This window comes from Protopterus annectens, chromosome 7.part1 (assembly GCF_019279795.1).
Source record: "Protopterus annectens isolate FY-2018-M chromosome 7.part1, PAN1.0, whole genome shotgun sequence".
NCBI classification, from domain to species: domain Eukaryota; kingdom Metazoa; phylum Chordata; order Ceratodontiformes; family Protopteridae; genus Protopterus; species Protopterus annectens.
In genome coordinates, this window is record NC_056740.1 from 218,785,751 (window position 1) to 218,812,932 (window position 27,182).

Below are 27,182 nucleotides of genomic sequence, written 5' to 3' on the forward strand. Positions count from 1 at the left end.
AACTTTTATACTGGTTTCTTATGGAAGGCTCTAAAGTATCTTTGTATGGCAACTGATCAGATGTTTCGAACTCCACTAATTTATCCTTAATTTGGGGATCTATTGCTCTACCCTGCTGTGATATCAGATTTAGACTTTCTACACTACATCCTTCACTTTATAGGTACTCCATAACCTCAGTTTCTATTTCTTCAGCTTCTCCATTACTAATCCTCTTTTCTACTTTTTCTCATTGTTTTCTTATTTTTTGTATTGTAAGATTTTCCATATCCAGATGCCTTTGCCTGTATTTCTCTTCAAATATCTTTGGTGCTTCTCTTTTTATGTTGATTATTTTTGCTTTCTCCTTTGCATAGACATTGCACCATATTAAATTTCTTTTTCTATCCTATGTCCATATTTCTTCTTCAGATGTCTCCTGCTCCTCCTGTGTCTCCTTACTTGGACACGTTGTTATATCATGCTGTGATATAACCCGTGTTAGACATTCTACACTAAATCCTTCACTTCGCAGATATTCCATAACTTCAACTTCTCTTTCTTTAACTTTTAATTCACTAATCTTCTGTTCTACATTCCCCATTTGTGATCTTTTTTGCATTGTGAAATTTTCCATATCTGGATGTCTTTGCCTGTATTTCTGTTTTAATATCTTTGAGCTTTTCTGTGTTGGTAAATTTGTCTGTCTCCTTTCCGTAAATATTCACCATATCGATCTCACTTTCCTTCCCATGTGCATATTTCTTTTTTAAACCTTTCAAAAGTCTCTAGATTTGTTCTGTAGATTTCGTTCTTTATATTTTCACAGTTCCTCAGTTGCTTCTTTTTTCAAATGGCTCAAGGTTTCTTGGTCTATATAATGTTTTTCATAAATCTGTTGTATTAATAAATACAACTTTTTTATTTGAAACTTCTGGCAATTTTCTTGTGCAAGTACTTTTCTTTCCTCTAATTTCTCTGTTATCTTTTTGTACCTTCTGTCTGGAAATTCTGGGCTTCTTGCATAATCATAATAATACACAATTTCTTTCTTATCCTCAGTAGACCACTCTATTTTCTTTATGGCTCTTTTTTAGCTTATCAGTTTTTGTAATTTTTGTACTTGGCCATGGTGGTGCAGCGGTTAGGTTTGTCGCCTCACAGCAAGAGGCTCCCTGGTTCAGTTCTCGGCTGGAGTGCCTTCTCTGTGGAGTCTGCATGTCCTCCCCACAATCAACTGAAATTTAAAAGACATGCAGGTAGGTGCGTGCGTGGCCAGGTGTGCCTTCTCTGAAGGTTGGGTGCCAAGCTTGCAACTCGACACCGTAAAAATCAATGCCAATCATAAGTGGACCAGAGATCCACTGTGGTGACCCCTAACCAAGAAAAGCCGAAAGACGTTTTAGTTTTTGTAATTCTTGTGGACTACCACTTCCTTCTAAAACAAGGGGCCACCCTCCCCCTGAGCCTGCCCTAGTGCTATTGTAGGAATGTTTTTGTCTCTTGAGGATTCTGCACTGTCATTTTTTCCAGTCCTGGGACCAGTGCGCCTAGCAGAACTGGGTGTTTTTTTTATCTTGGGTCTTGTGCACCCAGCTAATGTTTTTATTTTTTTTTAACATACTTCTGTTCATGATATGTGCAATATAAAATACAGTCTGTGTATCACTGACATCTTGGTGAGATTTTGTGAAAAATAGGGTCCACCTCATGAAGGTACTTGCAAAGACTTGAGGATGAATTCAATGTCTGCTATACTACTCTCCTTTGCTTGCTGATTTATTGTCTCTCCATTCAGACCCCTAAAATCTCTCCATTTGGACCCCTATCATCTCTTCATTCTGACCCAGCTGGGTGAGTTTCTCAAAAATACCTGAGTGGGGGATTATGTCAAAGGTTTTGGCTAAGTTGAGATAGGTGTTATGTACTGTTTTGTCTTCATCCAGGGTTTTGGTGATATTCTTGAAGAAATCCACCAAGTTTAGTAAGCATGATCTATCTTTAATGAAAGCAAATTGAGTCAGGTTAAGAGTTTTAAGGCCTCCTATGTCTTTGTTAATAAGATCTATGATGATTCTTTCCAATGCCTTGCAGATAAGTCTGTTTAAACTTATGGGTTTATAGTTCCCAGGATCGGTTGATAGACCCTGTGATGCCCCTGCACTGGCCCAGTACTCAAGGAGCCTCAATCCTCACCACTAGCACCAGTGAGGGATGTACACACTGGGAGGATGACAAGTACACACACACACACACACACACACACACACACACACACACACACACACTCAGTAAAATACAATTTCCCTTAAGCGCACACAGGTATCACAGTCAGTCTGGGCCGGTTTCTCCTTCTTTCCCCAGATTCCCAATAAGACTCCCCACTGGCACAGCTATAGGGTTATGATCTCAACTGAGCGGTCAAAACAAAACCTCCAGCACCCTCTCTGTCCAACCAGTGCTTCATGTCCCTGCCCAAGTATTTGACACACACACTTTGAGATCTGATTTATATAGAAACAGACAGACAGTCCTGGGGAAGGCTGGGACAGGTTAGTTAGCTTCTACCCAGACTAAAAGGTAGTTATTACTGCCTCCAACCAGCTCTTTATCAGCTACTATAAGGCCCTTACAAAAGGTGACCAATCTTACTGTGTAATGTTACTATTATCCAAATGGTAAGTACGACCAAGACTAAGGCTATTGGACTAGCCTATACACTGTCACCAAATACATATCAAGTACTCTAGGAGCTTAAATATCTCTAAACAAACCAGCTGTAATTAAAAGGTTTAAATATATTTAATAATAAATAATAAAAGAACAAGACAATACTCAATAAGTCAATACAGTGACTACAGAGTTTAGAATCACAGGAAATATTTTAAAACAACATTCCAGGACAGTATCAAATAAATACAGAAAACGTCTAAACTAATCTTTACTATATTCCTATCTCTAAAAGAAATACTATACTTACATAACTTACTTACAGAGCAAGGCAAATCTTCTTCTTCTTCTTCTTCTTTCGGCTGCTCCCGTTAGGGGTCGCCACAGCAGATCAACTGTTTCCATTTCCTCCTGTCCTCTGCATCTTGCTCTGTCACACCAACCACCTGCATATCCTCTCTCACCACATCTATAAACCTTATCTTAGGCCTTCCTCTTTTCCTGTTACCTGGCAGCTTCATCCTTAGCATCTTTTTCCCAATATACCCTGCATCCCTCCTCAGCATGTGTCCAGACCAACGTAATCTTGCCTCTCTGGCTTTGTCTCCAAAGCTTCCAACCTGGGCTGACCCTCTAATATACTTATTCCTAATCCTGTCCATCCTCATCACACCCAGTGCAAATCCTAACATCTTCAACTCTGCCACGTCAAGCTCTGACTCCTGCCTTTTTGTCAATGCCACTGTCTCCAACCCGTATAACATAGCTGGTCTCACTACCCTCTTGTAGACCTTCCCTTTCACTCTTACCAGTACTCGTCTGTCACAAATTACTCCTGACACTCTTCTCCACCCACTCCATCCTGCCTGTACTCTTTTCTTCACCTCTCTTCCACACTCACCATTACTCTGAACTGTTGATCCCAAGTACTTAAACTCATCCACCTTCACCATCTCTACTCCCTGCATCCTCACCATTCCTCTATCCTCCCTCTCATTCATACACATATATCCTGTCTTAGTCCTGCTGACCTTCATTCCTCTTCTCTCTAGAGTATATCTCCACCTCTCCAGGGTCTCCTCCACCTGTTCCCTACTCTCACTACAGATCACAATGTCATCTGTAAACATCATAGTCCACGCGGACTCCTGTCTGATCTCGTCTGTCAACCTGTCCATCACCATTGCAAATAAGAAAGGGCTCAGAGCTGATCCTTGATGTAATCACACCTGCACCTTAAACGCATCCGTCACTCCCAGCGCAGACCTCAACGCTGTCACACTACCCTCGTACATATCCTGTACCACTCTTACATACTTCTCTGACACTCCCGACTTCCTCATACAATACCACAACTCCTCTCTAGGCACCCTGTCATATGCTTTCTCTAAATCCACAAAGACACAATGCAACTCCTTCTGACCTTCTCTGTACTTCTCCATCAACACTCTCAGACCAAACATCGCATCTGTAGTGCTCTTTCCTGGCATGAATCACTAACCATCACCTCCCTTCTTAACCTAGCTTCCAATACTCTTTTCCATAACTTCATGCTGTGACTGATCAGTTTAATCCCGCTGTAGTTACTACAGCTCTGCGCATCACCCTTATTCTTAAAAATCGGTACCAAAACACTTTTTCTCCATTCCTCAGGCATACTCTCACTTTCCAAGATTTCATTAAACAATCTAGTTAAAAACTTCACTGCCATTTCACCTAAACACCTCCATGCTTCCACAGGTATGTCATCTGGACCAACAGCATTTCCATTCTTCATCATCTTCATAGCTATCCTTACGTCCTCCTTGCTAATCCACTGCACTTCATGATTCACTATCCGCACATCATCCAACCTTCTCTCCCTCTCATTCTCTTCATTCATCAACCCCTCAAAGTACTCTTTCCATCTGCTCAACACACTCTTCTCGCTTGTGAGTATGTTTCCCTCATTATCCTTTATCACCCTTACCTGCTGCACATCTTTACTAGCTCGGTCCCCCTGTCTAGCCTATCAGTACAGGTCCTTTTCTCCCTCCTTAGTGTCCAACCTTTTATACAACTCTTCATGCGCCTTATCCTTAGCCTTCACCACCTCTTTCTTTGCCATGCACCTCATCTCCTTATACTCTTGTCTACTTTCTTCATCTCTTTGACAATCCCACTTCTTCTTCGCCAACCTCTTTCTCTGTATACTCTCCTGTACTTCTTCATTCCACCACCAGGTCTCCTTGTCCTCCTTCCTCTTTCCAGATGTCACACCAAGCACCCTTCTAGCCATCTCTCTTACTAGCTCTGCTGTAGTTACCCAGCTATTCGGTAACTCCTCACTGCCACCCAGTGCCTGCCTTAACTCTTCCCTGAACATCACCTCACAATTACCATTTTTCAATTTCCACCATTTAATCCTTGGTGCTGCCCTCACACTCATCCTCCTCTTCTTGATCACCAATGTCATCCTACAAACCACCACCCTATGCTGCCTAACTACACTTTCCCCTGCCACCACTTTACAGTCTCCAATCTCCTTCAGATTGGCCCTTCTACATAAGATATAATCCACCTGTGTGCATCTTCCTCCACTCTTGTATGTCACCCAATGCTCCTCCCTCTTGTTAAAATATGTATTCATCACAGCCATGTCCATCCTTTTCACAAAATCCACTACCGTCTGACCTTCTGCATTCCTTTGCTTAACACCATACCTACCCATCACTTCCTTGTCCCATCTGTTCCCTTCACCAACATGCCCATTAAAATCTTCTCCAGTCACCAGTCTCTCACCCTTGGGTACAGTCATCACCACTTCATCCAACTCACTCCAAAATTTTTCTTTCTCATCCATCGCACACCCAACTTGTGGAGCATATGCACTAACAACATTCATCATTACACCATCAATTTCCAGCTTCATAAACATCACTCTATCCGACACTCTTTTCACCTCCAAAACAGTCTTAGCATATTCTTCCTTCAGGATAATGCCTACGCCATTTCTCCTCCCATCCACACCATGATAAAACAATTTGAAACTGCCTCCGGTACACCTAGCCTTGCTCCCCTTCCATCTGGTCTCTTGCACACACAGTATACCAACTGTCCTTCGGTTCATCATATCAGCTAGCTCCCTCCCTATACCAGTCATACTGCCAACATTCAAAGTTCTGACCCTCACTATCACAGTCCTAGCCCTTACCTGCCTTCGGGTATGCCTTCCGCCTCTTCTCCTCCTTCGGACAACAGTAGCCCAATTTCCGCCAGCACCCTGTTGGCCAACAGTACTGGTGGTGGTCATTGTTAACCCGGGCCTCGACCGATCCGGTATGAGTTTCTGTACAGTTTCTGCATGTGTGATGTGGCAAACTTTTACGCCGGATGCCCTTCCTGATGCAACCCTCCCCATTTATCCGGGCTTGGGACCGGCACAAAGAAATGCACTGGCTTGTGCATCCCCAGTGGCTGGGTTTCTAGGTCCAAATGTTTCTAGGTCCAAAGACAAATACAAAATGCACAGTCTCTCAGAGAGTTCCCAAATTAATATCAAAACATTACTGCTGGGTCAGCTGGATGACATCACTATGTGTCACCTGCCTTCAGTTCCCAGGCTAACAGATACTTAACAAAATGTAACATTTCTTTGTGAAAAATACTTATATCTCAGATATCTACAGCAACTAGAAAGGCCGCAGAAATACCTCACAAAGAGGATTACCGACCTCAAACAGATGTCCTACGCAGACCATCTCAAAGAACTTCAGCTTTACTCCATTGCATATCGCCTACTCAAAGGTGATCTCTGCCTAACATACAAAGCTATGTCAAACCCAGAGCTGTTGGACATGCTCCACTTAAATAAATCACAATCCCTCCAAGCTACATGCTCTAGGGACCTAAACCTTGTCACCACAATAAACAGAACATGCTGGAGGGATAGATTCCTGTCCCAGAGACTTCCCATACTCTGGAACAAACTACCTATCTATATCATATCTCCTCATTAGCACTCTTCAAGAAAAATCTTGATGATTGGATGGGAGATAGAAAATTCACCCCAGGATCACCTCTGTGGCTCTGTTCAACAGGGGCACAGGAAAATAATTTTCTTGGGTGGCAAAAGCCAAGGTACCTTTTTGGCTAGGCTTATACAGGCCCTAGGGCCAATAGTCTAGTACCTACCTATGAACCTATGTGCAGCTACTAGGAAGTCACAGAGCAATAAAAATGCCTTGCATTCCAAACCTAGTAATTATTTCTGTTTCAAGACAATAGAAAGAAACCTCTAGCTGTAGACATCCTGTCTCTTTCGGTGAAACTGAGAGATAAACACAATCGTAAAACAATTCACTTATTTTCTTAGAGTTTGTAAGTTAACTCTGTTCTTTTCCAGTAGGGTACACTGTGGTTACATTCTTGAAGCTCAGTACATAACATACAGTTCAACACACACTTCTGCACCAGTAGTTTAATATCAACATAACATATAGTTCTTACATTGTAAAAAAGCATATGGATCATATTAATATTCACAAATGACATATGATTATTTACAAAATTCCAGCTAGCTGGGCTGGCAGCATTTCAGTTTTTCACAGATCCCCTTTGTGCAAGGGGATTACTGTTGCTGTTTTCCACTCTGCTGTAACAAAGCCAGTGCTTAGGCTGTGGTTAAACAGAGTGCCAAGTGGTTCAGCTAGGCCCTGTTTTAGACTGTTATTAAGCAGCCTGAGATATTATCTGGTCCAATAGTGGCAGTGTTTTTGGCCTTGGAGAGTGTGGTTATGACCTGCTGTTTGGAGAAACAAGGTAGAGGACTGGTGGCTGTCATGCTTGGGATATGACTGGTGGGGATAAGGGGGTAAAGTTTGTGCCAAATCCATCAGCTAGCAGGTTGGCAATTACCTCAGGTTCAGTATGAGTGGTACCATCCATTACTTCTCTGGAACAAAGCTGGGCCTTCCCTTTTAGATTACAGATGTACCTAAAGAATGCCTTATAATTATCCTTAGCTATGCTAATTTAGCTTCATAATTAGATTTAGAGAACTTTGCAAGATATGTGATTTGCTTGTTCAATCTGTGCAGTGTTCTTCCTCTGCTGATTCAGTTCTCTCTTGTTCTTAGACATCAGTTTCTTCATCTTGTTATATAACCTGTTTATACTTAGTCCACCAGGGTGGCTTGTTTTTATGTGAGGACCTGGTTTTGATCCATTCAGGTACTGCCGAGTTTATACAGCTGTGTAAGTGTTTATACATGGCATTTGTGTATCCCTCTGTACAGGAATTTGTATTGGTTGTGTTAATAGGGGGTTTGAAACTGTTTATACTATTGGTTAGTATGCTTTAGTTTGCTTTGGAGAATTTTTTCATTTTTTTAGCTCCTGTGGGAGAGGGGGGGCTGATTTATGATCAGACCTTACCCGGGAATGCAACACCCAGAGGGGGTAGTGCATTGACCCCCCCCCCCTCATGTTGGTGAATACTAAGTTTAGGACATTTGAGTCCCTTGTGGGGGTACAGACTAGCTGTTCCAGAGCATTTGTACTGACAAAGTTCAGGAACCTCAGAGGGGAGCATGTTTGTGCTCGTATATGTCTCCCAGTTCATGGAAGGATGGCTGAAATCACCCATGAGCTAGAAGTTTGGCTGTATAGCTAGTGACTGTAGTAAGTCCTTATAGGTAGTGTGTTTCTCTTGGTTCATGGTGGGGGACCTGTACCTAACAATGATGTGGAAGAGGGTTTTGCCTACAGTTAGTTGGACTTGGAGTAGCTCAAGAGAGTCATACTGCTTAATCAGTCTTGAGGTGTATTTGTCTTTGGTTCTTTCACGCTCGTTTTGAGGTCTAGGCATCATAGCCTTACACGGCTGGGTGCTCTCTGCAACCTTGCACCATGTCTCAGTAACTGCACATACATTAGCATCTTCCAAATAAAAGTAGTGCTTCTAGGGAGTGCAGTTTCCTGTTTAGACTCCTAGCATTAAGCAGCATAACCTTGAGTTTGTCACAAGTGGATTTTTTTAAGTTGGAAATTTTGTTGTTTTGACATTGCCTGAAAAAGCACTATGGGGAAGCAAGTACCTTTGCCAATAACTGAAAACCAAGACGTGAGGTGAAGGCCATCCCTGGAAAAGTAGTGTGGTCTGTTGACCATGTCTTCCCAGGCTGACAGATACTGGATCCCCTTGGACTGACACCAGAAGCTAAGCTAATTGTTGAAGTCAATCATTTTTTTGTTTATATTGAGGTATCATCTTGGGTGAAGGTAGAATGCTACTTAGGGATAGGACCTACCTGCCTGGGACACAAAATCTGAGAATTCAGTCTGTCTTCATATATTCCAGAGAGGTACGTCTCAAGTCATTCACTCCAACTTGGACTACGACAGAGTCATAGTGGTACTTGTTGAGAGAGTTGAGTGTATGCATGGTTTTGAGGTGTTTTGCCTTAGGGGCTTATTAGCTGAGATACTGGTGTGTGTATTATTATGTGTAGTGGATTCTATTCTTTCTGCAGTGTGTGTGTGTGCAATAGGTTTGCACTTGGGAGGTCTCTGAACGTTTGGTAGACTACTTGTGACTACCTCCGCATATGTGGGCTTATTTGTTGTGAGCTTGTTATGTGCAAGATGTGAAATCTGTGTGCTGACAACCTGCTTGATGCCTGGTTTGTTGTTGCCTGAAACATTTGATTCCATATTCATATTGCAAATACATCTCTCACATACTGTATTTGTTTTAGGAGTAAGTGGTTGTCAGTATACATGAGTTAATTAATATATTGTCTCAAGATGATCATGTCAATCAAGCTGATTCATTATGGCAGGTTTATAACATAAATACTAGTAGGGAGTGAGCTAGTTAGACCAGGCTTTGCTCTAGGAATAACAAGGTGGTCTATTCAGCAGAAGACTAGCGTTGAAAAACTGTGACAACATTTCTCAGTGTGCAACTGAGTTGCTTGCAGTGCAGCAGGGGAGTTTGGTAGGGTTTACTAGCTGATAACTAGGGAAAATTATCTTTATAGGTGTTTGCATCTATGCACAGCAGTGCTAAACTCCATCGAACAGTGCTCATGTACGTGCAAATGCAAGGCTTAAATGCAAGCACACAAACTAGCCAATAGGAAAATCCAAAACTGAGCCTCTTTCCAGTAATCCCCAACTCAAATGGGTTCTGAGCTACACACTTCTTCCACAAGGGTGCAGGGAGGCCCTTTTAATGTAAGATGGCTGGTTTTATTGCTCAAGTAATACTAAACAGTCTAGATTCAGCAAATCTGAATCTAGCCTATGCTATATAAGGCAGGAGTACCTGAAAATTTAAAGTGCAGAATAAAACAGTCTCAACAGCAAAAACAACAGAAATGAAGCAGCAATTTAGTTAAATACAGTTCTCAAAGATCAATGCAGGGTTAAAATATACTTATTTTAAAGTTGATTTCAGTGGATGCCTTGGATTTCATTTCAGATCTCTGGCTAAGGTCACCAAACTCTGAACAGCTCTGGTAAACTGAGCACAGACCTGCGCAAAAGTGAGGTTTAAATACAAGGAAGTTAAACAGTTTTAACACGAACTAACCAGTAGGAAAGCCCAAAACTGAGCCTTTTTCCAGCAATCCCCAACTCAGATGGGCCTGAGGTACACAAATCTGCCACGTCTGCCACAAGGGTGCAGGGCGGCCCCTCAATTTAAGATGGCTGGTTTTAGTGCTCTATTGATACCAAAATAGTCTAGATTCAGCAACTCTGAGACTAATCTATGCTATATAAGGCTTAAAATATACTAATTTTCGGATGATTTCAGTGGATGCACCTTGGATTTCCGTTCAAGATGTGATGTGAAATGTTTGAAACATGAGGACATCACCTCATCACACAAATGGCTGTCCTTCACTGGCAGCCCTGACCCCTTAGAAAATTAAGAATGTTTGCAAGTTCACTAACCTCCAGTAGATACTCACATAGTGGGAAGATGTCAATGTGACAATGACAACTCAGCTACCCCCTTCCCCTTACTGGCTCTTTTCAGTACATAGGCTGCTAATTGAACCTGGATTGTTTAGGTTACAGTGAGGGCTGTGCCTCTCTATACCATGGACAGCTGAAAGATTCAAACTTGGCTCGTGGCAAGTAGGTATCCCATAATGCAGTGGTGTAACTCCCCAGATCTTGTTTGATATATATATATATATATATACACACACACAAATATTTGCTATCCCCAATGGAAAAGGAGAAACAAACTGAAGCAAGGAACTCCTGAAAGGAGTAAAACATCCACCAGGTCCACAAGGAGTCTTTGGAAGGGGGAAGGAGGGAGGGTTCGTAAGAATGAACGGTGAGATGGACAACAAACATGGAACGTTATGGTGAGTACATAACTTCTTTATGTTATGTTGTCCTATCTCGCCTTCATTCTTACAGTGATGGGACAGTGTCCTTAGCACCTTTTCTCTGGATGGCTCACGAGAGTACACTTTTAGGCATAGTGGACCCAAAGCAGGCCCTGTCCCTGGAGGCAAAATCCACTTTATAATGCGTGATAAATGTATGAGGAGTAGCCCAGGTAGCTGCAGCACAAATATTATCCATAGGAATTCTGGCCTGAAAGGCAGAAGACGTAGCCAGTGCTCTAGTGGAATGAGCCTTAACCTTAAATGGTAAATCTCTGTTGTTTGTGGTATAGATGAAGGTAATGCAGTTTGAGAGCCAGTTGAAAATGGTAGTTTTTGAAACTGGCCTACCCTTTTTTGCATCTGAAAAGGATATGAACAACTGTCAGATTTTCCTAAAATCTTTTGTCCTATGCAAATAGAATCTGAGTTGTCTATGCACATCCAGTTGATGTAATTTGTATTCTGCCTTGTTACTGTGATTAGGGAAAAACACTGGAAGCTCAATAGATTGAGTTATGTTAGTTGAAGAAGAGACTTTAGGTAAAAAGGATGGATTAGTTAATAAGGATACCCTATCCTTATGAAAAATGAGATATGGCGATTTGATAGTTAGGGCTTGCGACTCTAATACCCTTCTAGCAGATGTTATAGCAACCAGAAAAATGATCTTCCAGGAAAGGAACTTGAGGTCTGAAGAAGAAGAAGGTTCAAAAGATGGTAACGTTAGGTGAGATAGAACAAAATTTAAATCCCAAGGAGGAAGGGGTTCCTTAAAGGGAGGTCTTAGTAAGGAGACACCTTTCAAGAAGGCTCTACACCACCTGTGGACATTACGTTCGAAGTATGATCACCAGTGTGGAAATCTGAAATTGCAGCGAGTTGTACTCTGATGGTTGCTGTAGCTGAACCCTGTTGGAAGAGTTCCACCAAGAATTCCAAGATAGAGTGAATAGGTGCAGAAAAAGGGTCAATGTTTCGGTTTTGAGCCAAGGGAGAAAACCTTTTCCATTTGCTAAAATACAGTTTTCTGGTGGAAGCTTTATGACAGGCCATCAAGATATGTTTAACTGTTGGAATGAAATTCTGAAGCCTGACTAAATTGGGAAGTGGAGCAGCCAAGCTGACAAGGTGAGGGTGTGGAGAGATGGATGAGTGCACCTGACATATGTGTCAGCAAGTCTGGAACTGGGTCCAGAGTCCAAGGCTTCTCCTGAAGATGAGGACAAAGGAAGGGGAACCAAACTTGATGAGGCCAGTAAGGAGCAATGAGAATCATCCTGCTTCCCAAGGACTGTGCTTTATGAATGACTCTGGGTATGAGAGGAAATGGAGGAAAGGCATACAGAAATCCCAAGGGCCAGTCGCGAGCAAGTAAGTCTCTCGGTGTCTCCTCAGAGAGGGGATTAGGGTAAAATAGTTGCTGCACTTGGCATTCATGGGAGTGGCAAAAAGATCGCAGCAAGGCAGACCCCATGTTCGGAAAATCATTTCTGCTCCATTCTGATTGAGAGACCACTCGTGAGGCATTAGAATTGCCCCTCTCATCTTGTCTGCTATCACGTTGGACTTCCCAGGAATGTGCATTGGTATTAGAAAGCACTGGGAAAAGACTGCCTATTGCCAAACTCTTAGGGCCTCATGACAAAGGGGGTAAGATCTGGTTCCCCCCTGCTTGCTTATGTACCAAACCACAAACATATTGTCTGACTGTATCGTGATTGTCCCTAGAGGGAGAGAGTCGTGAAGTGCTTGCAACACAATAAGCACTGCTCTCATCTCTAGGACATTTATATGCAAGTGAGCCTCGTGTTCTTGCCATGTACCTTGGACTGTTTTCCCCAGATAATGCCCCCCCACCCTATCTAGGAAGTGTCCATGGTCACTGTAGCTAAGGATTGTTGTGGAACAAAGGGTCTACCTATGGTCACATGGTTGGAGTGTAGCCGACATCTTAAGTCATTTTTTCATGATTCCATTATCCTGATAAGTTGAGACATAGGAAGCTCTTGAAGTGACCATTGGGAGAACAAAAGCCATTGAACGATCCTCATGTGCATTCTGGCAAGGGGAACCACTGTTATTGTGGAAGCCATTGTCCCTAATAATTTTAGAACTATCTTTGCTTTCACCTTGGCCTTGCAAAGAAGATGAAGTATCTGTTGCCTGAATGCTGAAACTCTGTCTGTTACAAGACGTGCTATCAAGGAAGCAATATCTAGATCTGCGCCTATAATACCCAATTGCGCTCAAATTTCCAAGGTCACATCCCTGGCTTGTTGGAGTAGATGCTTAGTGGTGGCAGATAGGAGCAAGTCATCTAGCTAGGGAAACACGTGGAATCCTAGACACCTCAGGTGAGCTGTGACTACTGCCATGCATTTGATAAACACTCTGGAGGATGTAGTGAGACCAAAGGGCAGAGCTCGGAACTGGTAATGACTGGCCTTCTCGATGCCCTGTCCATTTTTATGTGGTAGTAAACATCTTGAAGGTCTATCGAGCACATCCAATCGTCTTCCTCTAAAAAGGGAAGTATAGACTGCAGTGTCACCATTCAGAACTTTGACTTCTTGGCAAATTTGTTTAAATTGCTTAGGCCTAATATGGGTCTCCAGTCCCCTGTTCATTTTGGCACCAAAAAGAATCTTGAATAAGTTCTGAATCCTATTTGGTCTGCAGGGACTTCTTGGATGACTCTTTTGTGCAGCAACTTTTGAATTTCTACAGTTGCTTGCTCCCTTAGATTGGGTAGAACATCTGGGATTGTTCTGAACTGTGGGACAGGGTAGGAAAAGGGAATGGAATATCCTCTGTATATTATTCTTAGTACCCACTTGTCTCTTGTGATAGTTTGCCAGGCTTCTGGGTACATAGATAAATGTCCCTCGACTGCCTCCAGAGCAGAGCAGTCGGGCCTCCTTTCAGGAGTGCTGATAGGGGCGTCCGCAAAAGGCATCACAGTCACCCCGGTTCTGTGGGCCCCCACTGCCTCTAGGACAGTCATCCTGGAAAACTTCTTCTGATCTTCTAAACCATATTTTCCCACTCTTCTGACTTTTAGGATAATGTCTTGAAGGTAAGGAAAAATGTACTCCAATGGCAGAGAGAGTTTTTCCTTCCTGTTTGTATCAGGTGAGAGTGTCTTTTACTTTGGGTCCAAAGAGTGAGGAACCGTCAAAAGGGGCATTAGTAAAGGTAGATTTAAAGGGCTCCACAAAATTGCACAAGCGCATCCAGGAGTGTCTCCTAAGGGAAACTCTTGCTCCATCAGCTGGGTAAGAGATCAGCCTCATGGAGGATTTGACGATGGAATTTAAGGTGGATAGCTGGGAGGAGACCTTCTCATTCACCCCCACAACCAATGTACCTTGTAGAGTATCTCCTAGTTCTTTCAGGAGATCTCTCTGTAGTCTTGTGAAATGAGTGAGGTAGTTCAGCAATCAAAGTGTAAAGGTCGCTGACAAAAAGACACGCTTCCCGTATCTGTCCATCATTTGAGAGTCTTTGCTCAGAGGGTGGACAGATGAAGATGCTTCAGAAAGTTCATTTTTGGTGGCTGCTGCCACCACCATAGCATCTACAGGTACCCCCTTAGTGAGGAAGTCCTTGGAGCTGATAAGAATTTGGCCTCCAAGGTCTGGTTCCATTGTGTCAGGTGACTCCCATGCCTTTCGATTGACCAAGCCCATTAGCTCGTCGAAAGGCAGAGACACTTAGGAGGCTGAAAGTTGAGATCCAAAAGGCTTCAGGTACACTGACTCCTCATCAGAAGGGGTGGAGGCCTGCCAGCTGCCTCTCTGCTTCAGGATCTCTAGAATATCTGCAAATGAGAGGATGACCATGGAGACCCTTCTGATTCTTTGAGGTCAGTGTCTGAAGTGATGGACTCATCTGGAGAGTCTACATGCTTCCCCTTGCAAGTTCTCTTCTGAGGGGGCTTCTCAGAATGGTTTTCTGGGAGGGGGGATCCTGAGACTCTGGATCTCTGCTGTCCTGTGGAATGGGTGGTGCTGAGACAGTAGAGTGCTGGTATCCTTATGTGGAGCTGTAGGGGCAGACAGCACACTCCTCATCACCTCAAAGGCAGATCCCACTGGCTCCGAAGACTCCCTCAGCACCAAGGAGGCAGAGGAAGCCACAGGATCCAGTAAGATCAGCCCCAAGGCCAATGTAGGAGCCGAGCTAACCCGGGCCGGTGCAGAAGATCAGGGCTGAAAATCCCCCTCGGAGTCGAGTGGGGAACCCTGGCTCCCAGACTCTCTGGACAGCGCAGAGAGTGTCGGAGCAGAAGTCGGCTCCATGATCACTGAAGGGGGTCTCAGAATCGATGGATCCACAGTATGTGGCACCAAGCAGTCTGGCTCTGAAGGTGCAGCTTGGCTTGGAGGAGGAACAACAGTGGGTACAATGGCTATAGTAGACTCCAGAACCAGATAGGTCAGAGCCAAAAATAATTTGGTAAGCGCCGGCGACTTCAAGAGTCTGCGCACCACCTGTTCCATGTCATTGTCAGATAACCTCTTGATGGCCCTGGAGGATAGGGACAGAGAACGAGACCTGTGCAAAATGGGAGATCTCAGTATAGGAGAGACTGGTGAAATCTCAATAGACCGGCTCCGAGAAGAGGAATCTTGCAGCTCCAAATACTTTGGAACTGAAGAACCAGGCTTGTCAATCAAAATAACCTCCAACAGTTCCGAAGACTGTGGAGCCGAGGAGGTAGTAGCCTTAGATATTTTAGGTAACTTGACTGGAGGCTCTGAATGAGCTGATGCAGCAGGTGATTGTCTCTTTTGAGGTTTGTCCTTTGTTGAAGAAAGAGAAGAATAAGAGGAAGAAGAACTGTGGATAGCTTCCTCAAAAGTTGGCTTTAAGAGCCCCTTAAGGATCAATTTATTTCTCCTTTCTTGTAAAACCCTGGCACTGAAGGAATGACAGAATGTACAATCCTCTTGCAAATGAATAGCTACAAGGCAATAAACACAGATGACATGAGTGTCAGTAATAGACATCTTTTGTGAACACTTCTGGCATTTCTTGAAGCCCAAAGGCTTATGTTCCCTTTCCTTTGGGTCTTCAGACATGATTATGACAAAAGACCACATTCTAACAACGGAAAATTCTAATTACTAAAACTGCTGATATATAGCTAACTACAACAGGAAAACACTGAGCAGACAGATAAACAAGGGAAGACAATAGGGCCTCTAGCTAAAACAGTCCTAAATCCCAGAAAAACAACACACCAACTACAAGCCCAAATGGACCAAGAGCTCTCTAACTTAAACGAGCTACTATTAAGCTATACGACAAGACACAACAACAACAACCACTACAAGGGATACAGCAAAGCCTACGAAAATGATGGCCAAAGGCAGCACCAAAAAGGAATAATAGCTATACAAATCTAGATATACTAGTTCAAAGGCTAACTATGCAACTACAATACTAGAAGAAAACACTCACTATAATATATAACGAGATTAAAGGTGTAATAAATGTAATAAATAGAAAAATTTCACAACTTAGCCACGGCCAAGAAGAGCGCATCCAACTTTGTAAAGCGGCAAACGAGATCTAGGGAGTTACATCACTGCATTACGAAATACCTACTTGCCACGAGCCAAGTTTGAGTCTTTCAGCTGTGTATTCAGCTGAGTCAGAGCCAAGGATCAGCTCCGAACCCATTATTGTAAGAATGAAGGTGAGATAGGACAACATAGCATCATTTGTTTCCGATACTTAATTGTATTAGTCATTAGCAAAAGCTGCGATATCAGAGGGTTCCATAATGGAGCTTCTGTTATTTATAAAACTTGCATATTATGTCAGTAGATGTGCCATGCTTGACTTTAATTTGTACATTAATGCTGTTTTTTTAACACAAAGTGAAGTCCTAATGAGTCAGTTATGACTAGACAAGAGGATTCCAAATATATTTAAACTTAAGTTCAAAAATATTTAAATCACCAGTGTCAGAAGCATCAAGTTCCTTGTATTATGTAATGTTGTATTATAGACCTTAACTCCCTTTTTATAAGTACTTGACAAAGAAAACTTCTAAAGCAGACTATAGTTTATATTTTTAATATTCATTTAGCACTTATTTTTAAACCATATGTAATGAAGTTGCTTAAAACATTTTACAGAAGATTTGTATTATTATTGAAAGTTTGGTTATCTACGAGTTACCAGTCTCCTTTTTGTTAAGTTGTTTGGTTATCTATGAGTCACCAATCTCCTTTTTGTTAAGTTTATGTTTATACTCACATTTTTAGGCTCCTGTCACTAGCACCATAAAAGAGCAGATTTCGGGGTTATGCAGTGTTACAGTGAACATTTTGATAACCCTGTCATTCAGGTTACCTTACTGCCTGCTTATACAAGTCTCAGCTTTTCTGTACCCAGTCAAATCAAGCAAACAGTAATATGCTTTATTTGTAAGGGTTATATGTCACATCTGCACAGTTTGGTAGAATGAGTGTTCATAGGTTCATAGGTGTGTACTAGACTAGTGGCCCTGGAGCCTTTACAAGCCTAGCCCATAGGATTGCCCTGGCATCTTGCCACCTGACCTTAGTTGCCAGTGGCTCTGTCGAGTAGAGCTACTGGAGTGATCCCTGGCATGAATTTTCTATTTCCCATCCACTCATCAAGATTTCTCTTGAAGAGGGCCAGTGAGGTGCTCTACCTGACAAGTATGGGAAGTCTATTCCATAGCATGGGCAGTCTCTGGGTTATGAACCTGTCCCTCCACCATATTCAGTTGATTGTGGTATGAGGTTGAGATCTCTAGAGTGTGTGGTGCGGAGGGATTGAGATTTCCTTAGATGTAGCATTTCTAACAGAGCTGGGTCAGACATGGCTTTGTAAGTCAAGCAGAGATTGCCTCTAATTAGGCAATATGAGACAGAGAATAGTTGGAGTTTTTTTAGTCTGTCCATATGGGACAAGTGTTTAAGGCCTAGGATCCTCTTTGTGGCCTCTCCAGTTGTTGCAGGTGTCTAGTGAGGTACATGCCAAATGGGGCATTGTACTTGATGACTGGCCTAATGAGGGAAGCATAGAGGGAAACAATGACCTCTTTCTTCATGGATGCAAAACCCTTAGTAATGAGATGTGCCACATAGAAGGACTTTCTGACCACAGTGGCAATGTGTTCCCAGATCTCTTATAACGCCTTCTGTGTTCACTGGATTACCATTGATGTGGTAATTCATGGGAACCGAGTTTTTGCTAAAGGTGATTATGACACATTTTTTGGCATTGAGCTTAAGGCCGCAGTTCTGGCACCAGTCATTGGTCTCAGTGAGGCCTTTGTGTAGGATGTCAACATCACTTGGGGAGTTAATAATAGCTCCCAACTTGCAATCGTCTGCAAACTTTGTCAGCCAGAGTCCTTTCATGTTGGCCTGGACTTCAGAGAAGTAGATACCAAACAGGAGAGGACCCAGGACCGAACCCTGTGGGACTCCACTCATGACTGGTCAGCAATCTGACTTGGAGTCAGCTACTTTCACACTGTGGGTTCTATCTGTGAGCCAGTTTGCAACCCACCTAGTGATATAGGGGTTGATGCCTAGCTTAGTGAGTGTTTCTAGGATTCCTGAGTGGGGAATGGTATTAAAGGCCCTTGCCAGATCAAGGTAGACTATATGAACCACATCCACACCTCTGGTGACTTACTCAAAGAAGTCGACCAAGTTGAGCAGGCATGATCTACCCTTCACAAAACCAAACTGTGTGGGATCCAGAGTTTGGAGATTCTCTATATCCTTGTTTATTAGGTCCATGATGATGCGTTCCATAGCTTTCCATATCAGACTCATCAGGCTAATGGGGTGATAGTTCCCAGGGTCTGTAGTCGCTCCTCCTTTGTGGAGAGGGATGACTGTAGCAGTGTGCCATTTGGTAAGGACAAAGCTGAGGTGAGGCTGTCATTGAACATAGCACACAGGTGAGGTGCCAGTTCACTCTGTAGTTCATGTAGAACACAGCCAGGGATATTGTCATGTCCCATAGAAGCTGTACTCTTGGCCTTGGACAGTGCTGTTTAACCTGTGCAGCAGTAATACTGGGTGCCTGGCAATCTACTGGTATTGTGATTGGTCCTTTGGGGGACAGAGAGGGGTAAAGCTGGTACTGAATCTGTTGGCCAGTATATTGGCAATATCTGTTGGCTCCATATAGGACGTACCATTGTGCAGTAATGCAAAGCAAATCTGGGTATTGCCATGGAGATTCTTTACATAACTATAGAAAGCCTTGTGGTTGTCATTACTATCTGCTGCAATTCTGTTTTCATAGCTAGTTTTAGAGGATTTGATGAGGGATCTCAACTTTTTGGTGAGGCTGATAAGGGAGTTTTTGAACTCTTGGGAATTGACCTCATTCTGCATCAGTTTCCTCCTTCTATTGTAGAGTTTGCTTATTGCAGGGGGCCACCAGATTGGTTTCCTTTTTTTGGAGGAGAGCGTCTTGGTTCTATTGGGTATGGCGAGATCAATGCATTTGTGTACGTGTTCATACAGTGCATTGGTGTATGATTCGGCAGTCATGCAACTATTCTCCATTTAAATGGGTGCTGTGATGTTAGCCACTTCTGTTTTTAGGAGCCCAAAGTTAGCTTTGGATAAGTTTTTCATGATGGTTACCTTTGTGGGGGTGGGGTGGTGTGGGAGGGATGGGGATTTCCAAGGTGATTAGTTTGTGGTCAGCTCTAACCAGGGAGGAGTTGACTATTGGTATAGAGCTATGGTTATCCATGTTAGTAATGACCAGGTCAAGGATGTTGCTACCTCTAGTGGGGATAAGAACGAGCTGGTCCAGGGCATTGGAATTAATGAATTCCAGGAAACATTGGGCAAGTGTATTGGTACATGAGTAGTTTTCCTAGTTAATGGAGGTGTAGTTAAAGTCACCCAGTATGGAAGTGTTAGGTTGGACCCTAATATTCTCCAGGGTGCTTAGGAACATGGAGTATGAGTCTTGGGACATCGTTGGAGACCTATAGCAGCCTATGACCTGAATCGCTGTCTCACCCAGTGTTAGCTGTACCTGAAGTATCTCAGATGCATTATGTTGGGCTACCAATCTGGAGGTGTGCACATCCTTTATGAATATGGAAACACCACCATCTCTGGAGCTTCTGTCCAAGTTCTGGTGCAAAAAGGTGTGGAATGAGTTATAGCCTGGTAGTGCAGGGATGCTTTCTGCTGCCTTGAACCAGGTCTCTGTTACAGCACAAATGTCGATGTTCTCCATTTTAAGGAGTGCTTTGAGTGAGTGCATTTTGAGATTTAGACTTCTAGCATTGAGCAGCATGACCCTCAGATTGCATTTGTTTGTAGCTGTTACGGTGGTAATTTGGTCTTTGGAACACCGCCTAACAAAGGCACTATAGGGGTGGCAAGAACCTTGGCCAGTATCCGGAAGCCCAGGGGTGACACATGCAGACCATCTCTGGCAAAGCATTGAGGTCTGTCAGTCATGTCATCCCAGGCAGACAGATACTGGATCCCCTTAGAATGACACCAGAAACTTAGCCAATTGTTAAAATCAACCATTTTCTGTTTGTACTGTGGTATCATTCTGGGTGATGGTAGGATGCTGCTCAGGGCTAGGGTCATACCCACCTGGACTACATAATCCGAGAGCTCCTCCATGTCTCTTTTCATATAGTCCAGGGAGGTACATCTCAGGTCATTCACATCCATGTGTACAATGACAGAGTCATATTTGTACCTGTTGTTGAGGGGCCTGAGTGTGTGCATTATGTGGTGGATCCCGGCACCTGACAAGCAGCTGACTGTTACTTTCTCCTTATTCAGCCTAGTGAATGGGACATCAATGTGCCTCACTATCGAATCACCTATGATTAGTATACTGGGCATGCTGTTTTACCTTAGGGGCTTTGGTTGAGTGGCACACTGTTTAGGAGAGTTATGTGTCTCGTGATTAGTGTTGTGTTATGGTGGTCGAGTGTCTGCCTTGGAGGTCACTGCCATTTGTGTAGATTTTTATTGAGAATCTCCGCAAAGGTGGGTGTGTGGTTTGTGTTTTTATGTGAAGGCATTGCTGGTGTGTGTTCTGGAGGGCTATGTGTTCCATGTGGTGTGGTGCAAGTGTTGACCTTCTCCCCTTGACCAGCTAATATAAAATACACACAATTTCACAGGTACTCCATATATGAATAAAAGTTATTTTGGTAGGATGTACATTTGCAAAGGAGAAAACTGATATAAGGTCTGTAATTTTTATGTAGTTTAATATTTTCAAACAACTCACAGGCTGCTGAAAGAATGTCCTCCTGAAGTAATCAGATGTGCAGCTGTTTTCAAATTATTGTATAGCTGACTGTCTTTGAGTTGTTTCCAAATGATTTGCTGTGAAAATAAGCACAATTAGTAAACAGTGGATAAGAATAAAACTCACAATAACTACGGTGACACTGGAACTATGTTACAGGCGGTCTTCAGGCATGTAAAAACTACCAATTTTATGGCTAGACCATAACACTTTGGTCTAAATTTAATGTTTTCATTTATTTGTAAGAGGATTATGGCAAGAAGTTAGTTTATCCTTATCAGAGGTGTTGCTGCAGGCTATGCAGTGTATATTGTGTTACATCTAGTAGCAACTGAGCTACAACGGTGCTTTTATTTGTACCAGTGGATAACACTGCTTACTGACATGATATGTGTTTTTTTCTGATTTTACAGAAGACACCTACAATTCAGAAGAAATTGTAGACCATCAGCCAGTTCTACTGAAAATAATGGATACTGCAGACCAGGTAAATGATTTTTTTCTCATTAGCTTATTGAAGTATCATACCTCACCTGTGATAGACAGTCCATTTAATAGCTATGGTCCAAATCTGCACATTTGCATGCTACCTTTTAATTTATTTATGTAAGTGAACTGGTCATCACTGACCATTTTCAGTTACTACCTGGGCTGCAAATGCAAGGTTAGATATAATATATGCATGAACAGATTAAAGTAACCAACCATCAGGCATATTTAGGGAAGAAAATGAAGTATCGGTGAATTTCGTGGTGCTTACACTTCTTAGAACACCCCAGACATTCTGGTTTGAAATTTATCATTCTGGACTGTGTGTAGGTGGATGAGCTTCAAGGGGGCATCAGTGGTGTTTTGCAGAAAAAAGAATTATGCTGGCAGTTGAAATTAAATGCATTCAGAAAACCAGGGCTTAACTACTATTGCTCTATTAAGAGTGTATTGAATTTATATAAGCTGCCACACAATCTGTAAAGGTTTTTAGGGAATTTTTTTGAGGAAATGTTTTTATGTTCTAAAAATAATCTTAATAATAATAAAAATAATGAAGTATAGAATGTGTATAAATATATATATGTTTGGTTACTTTAACCTCACGTTCCGGTGTATAGCTTGTGAGACATTTCCACTGCGAGCTACATCTCCAAAACCAGAAGACTGCAGCAACAATTCACTGTAGAGCGGTACGGCTGAAAAGTACTATCACTGCAGCTGTACATGATGAAAAGATATGTAGAACATTGTGGTGATCCCTAAGGACCCCTAAGGACTGCTACCCAGAACTCTTCACGTGCAGATGTCTCAGTTAGAAGACAGCTGGGTAGCAGTCCTTAGGGATCACTGTGATGTTCTACATTTTTTTTCCTAGTGTACAGTTGCAGCAGTAGTGCTTTTCAGCCATAACACTCTACAGAGAATTGCTGCTGCAGCCTTCTGGTTTCAGCAATGTAGCTCGCAGGGAAATGTCTTGCAAGCTACACGCCGGAACCCTTTAACCTCAATTCTGCTTTGATTAGATTTATTGCATCACACCAGAGATTTAAAATGATAAATTCAAAACACACATTTTTTCATGCTATTACCATGTAGTAGTGGTATACATCCCCTATTTACCGTACTGGTGGATGCTCATACACACACTTGCACACTTTTATATATTACTAATTTACGTCATCCACTATTTTCAGTATTTCTTATATGATTTTTCTATTAATTTTCATGGTATAAGCATGTTTTGGGCTGTAAAGATGAAACCTGTCATGACAGTTTTTTTTTTTTTTTTTTTTTTTTGCAAACCACTGAAATTTTTTTTAAGTACACTAATACACATGGATGGATATTTACTAGATTACATTATCAGATAGATGTATTTCTATATTTATAGTGTTCTAGGTGGATTATGCTTAGGGTTAGTTAGCTATGTGTTTTTTCTTTATTTTTAGCCAAAAGAAAATTTAGTTAAAAGTCTTTTTATGTGCATTTTATGCTTTTCTTAATACCTGATTTTGGAATGTGGGTTGCAAATAGATAGGTAGTGTTTTCCTTAACTAGTATTTAGTTTGATCTAATCAGTGGTAGTGTGTGGGGGTGGGTACCCATTGTTCTAAAATGTACTTTTACTGTCCTGTTTATATTGTTTGTCTTGAATAGGCTGGTTTAAAATTAAACAATATGTATATTTTCCACACCTACTTTTAAGTGCATAAAAATTGATACATTTAACATTGTTAAGTTATTTCTGATTTTTTTTGTTACGGAGGATTGCTTGCTTGTGACGAATAAAGGCTTGTTGCTTTGGAATACTACCTGGGTCTGGGTTTCATGATTTTTGGAAATTATCATGACTGAGCTCATCAACAAAGTTTTAAGACCACTAGTTTCTCTGTTTTTTTTTTGTTTTGTTTGTTTTGTTTTTATTTTAACTTTTTTTCCTCAGCACTTGTGGTGGTGTTGTTGGAACTAGACAGATTCCAGTGCGTGTTTATTTTTTATTTTTTTGCATGTAAAATAATGTACACATACCAATATTAAAATAAGATAAGTACACTATCACGTAGCATTGAAATGTGTTGACATGCTATAAGTGTGAGAGTTTATTACTCACTAATAAAGCTAATTTCAGAGTGGAAAATTCAAACAATTAATAAGAAAGAGGAGAGGAAGAGCGAAGAGGGTGAGAAAAAGTATTTGTTAGAGGTAATAAGTGGTTACTCCTATCATGGGCCATTACTGGTGGCATTGCAGAGATACTAATGGGTTAAAAAGTATCTAGGAACTGCATAAAAACTTTAGCTGTATGAAAAATATATATCAATTTTGCTGAACATGTAGAGATATAGCATTTGCTAGTTCATTACTGAAACTACATTTTAACACACTATATAGTGGTGGAATATAGGAATATAAGAACAGATGACTGAATGCAGGAAGTGAATGTATGATTACGTTGTTGCTGGTAATATTGCTAGCAGTTCTCATTTTATGTTCATATTTTTATTTTAACTAAACTGTGTGTTGATTAGACACCAAAAGTGTCTTGCTTTCCATAGCAATTGAATATTATACTCTGCGAGTACTCTTGTGGATGAGTATTTTACAGTCATACTCTGGGAAGCAATATTAAAGTATGGGGAACATATTGGCCCAAGTGGTATCTATAAGATGTCTTGAGACATGTCCTTTGCTGTGAAGTATTGTTGGCTTATAATGTAGTATGCTTGGAATTTATTTACTGCTGTTGACATGGCTAAGGCTATATTCCTCATCTGATGCAGGGTTGTTATCTCCCATAGTTTTCCTTGAGCATTTAAGTGATGTTTGTATGTTTTAACATCGTATTAGTTAATTTAATTGAGGTCTTATATCTCCCTTAGGACATACCTTTGCACTGATCATCATTATGCATTGGTTGGCTTTGAGCTATTGTTATTAAGATCAGGAATCATCTTTATGGAAAGCTTATGCAATGCTATTAAAAACACATATATTAGTATTATATTATGTGAGCTGTTTCTGTTTTGGTGGTTTGTGTTAGTGTAGATATCACTGTGGGTAGTAGTAATAGGCAATTATTGTAAAATGGTTCTAATAGCACAAATGCGTTAATGTTTCCTATATCTTTGGTGCCCCCATGCGTAACTGTTTTCTGTTTTTGCATGAAAGGCATAGATTGTAGTTGGTGATACTGCTTGTACATTACATTACAAAGGTTGACCAGGAAAGCCTGGCTTATTTAATCTCTTGCCTAAGCAACATTTTTGCCATTTACTTTAGTAATCAGATGAAATCAACAGTGTCTTATTACAAGTAGTGCTGCTAATTAATACAAATTGGACTAGATAATATAACTGTTTGTGGTTTAATGTAAACACTCACCAGTCAAGGTCGATTGTTTTATTTTATTTTAATGGTACATATAGAATTTGGTATCCAGTCACCTCAGAAGTAAAGATGTTGAGACCTCTTGTGGTGACATACCATCAATTATGTATTTCAGCCCATTTTGCAGTCTTAACCTATTTTATGTTGGAAAAAAAAACAGTTTGGTTATCATTGTTTATGAGCTAAACAGAGTTTTTTTTTTTTTACTTCTGGAGTGGGTCCCACTGGTGTTATTTACTTGTGTGTTAGTAGGGAGAAGAAGAAGAGTTAATGTTCCTCTGATTCAACAATCAACAAAAAACACACATACAGCTGATTCTTTTCTTTATGGCAGCAGCTTTTATCCTTTGTTTCATAACAGTAAAAAGAAAGTGTACACACAAAGTATATATATATTTTAATTGTATCCTATAAATTATTAAGACACTGCAAAATAGTTGTTGTTGTCTTTCGGCTTTTTCCTGGTTAGGGGTCACCACAGTGGAACTCCGGGAGTCTGCTAATGATTGGCAGCAGATTTTGACGAACGTCAAGGTGCCAGCTCGACGTTCAACCTTCAACAAAGGCACGCCCATTTACACATGTCTTTCGAATGCCCACCCAACTGCGGGGAGGACATGTAGCCTCCACACAGAAGGCACTCCCCGCACTCCAGCCGAGAATCAAACGGGAGAACCTCTTGCTGTGAGGCAATAACGCTACCGCTGCACCACGAGACTGCAAAATAGAGGGTCTTCAAATTCAACATTATAAGCAGTGTTTAGAAAAGCTGCTTCCAGGATATATATATATATATATATATATCAGATTTATTGGCAATGGATGTCCCACATATGGGAACCAGGATGAAATGAAGTAAAGTGTAAGCATGCTACAACATACAACACAATATTGTATATGATTGTGTTTTAAGGAACTGGGGAATATTATTGACAAACCCTCTTTTGGATCCCACTCTATACAAACGTCCATATATAGAATAAAAGTAGGATACTCAACTGTAACATTTGTTAATGGCAAGTAATTTTGTAAAGCAAGAATCCAAATAGGCAAGGAAAGTTAGAAATTGCTTATGGAACTTGTAATATTTGCCAGTATGTCTAGCAGGGTATAACTTTAAAAAATGGTAGGTAAGCATGTAATATTAAGCGACAGATTACCTGTCATTGCAAATCTGCTGTATATGGACAGAAGTGTACTTGCAATTAATTTTATATGAGACCAAATTAATGATTAGATGTAAAATACAAGAATGTCTCTGATATGAGACATAAGAACATTTAAAGTGCAAGAGAATTGGATATCAAGAGTAAAAGCTTTTTTGTGTATTTGAGGGCTTCACTTGTGTAGTTTTAGATTAGTGCATGATTTCATTAAGAGAGAGTAATGTTAAAACTGTATTAAATATAAAGCAACTTAGTCTATATTAAAGTTTGTTATAATATTATCAAAAGGCCTAGATAGTGATTTTAAATGGAAATGCTTTTCGGGATAAGTGTTCTTTACTGTACCATTAAATCTTGCATTGCTATGTATTACTTTTTAAACCAAGTATTGACTATTGTCTTTATTGTGTCTAGCTTCTTGTTTTTGTGATTTATACATTTTTAAACCTGTTAAAGTTGAATAGAGAAGTATTTGGTTAATTGAACATGTAAGACTATCCTCAGAGGGCATATGCCTAAATACCAGAGAAATGAGAAATAAATTATTCCAAAGGAACATGTGTTTGCATAGTTTGCTATTTTGCAGTCAAAGTGAATTTGTGTTAAAGCTGTAGAATTAAGTGGTTTGTTGTAGTGAACGTATAGTTTGTTAGCAGCTTGTTGTCATAACGCATCATACTAGAATGCCCATGCACTGAAAATGTTTCTTGCTCAGATCTGCTTCTTTGCTGCCTTGCTGCAGCTATTGTCTCGTATTATTGTGCTCCCAACTTTTATGGCCCCTTGT

General features: G+C 41.2%; 1 protein-coding gene across 2 annotated transcripts in view; it reads left to right on the top strand.

The window, feature by feature from the left end:
- Positions 1-27,182, top strand: part of RASL12 (RAS like family 12) — a 486,162-nt gene that overhangs the window by 285,090 nt on the left and 173,890 nt on the right. For both annotated transcript variants that reach the window (XM_044078665.1, XM_044078664.1), the window contains one exon: positions 21,764-21,837. In XM_044078665.1, coding sequence (XP_043934600.1) covers positions 21,764-21,837 — 74 coding nt within the window. The remainder of the gene's footprint in view (positions 1-21,763; positions 21,838-27,182) is intronic.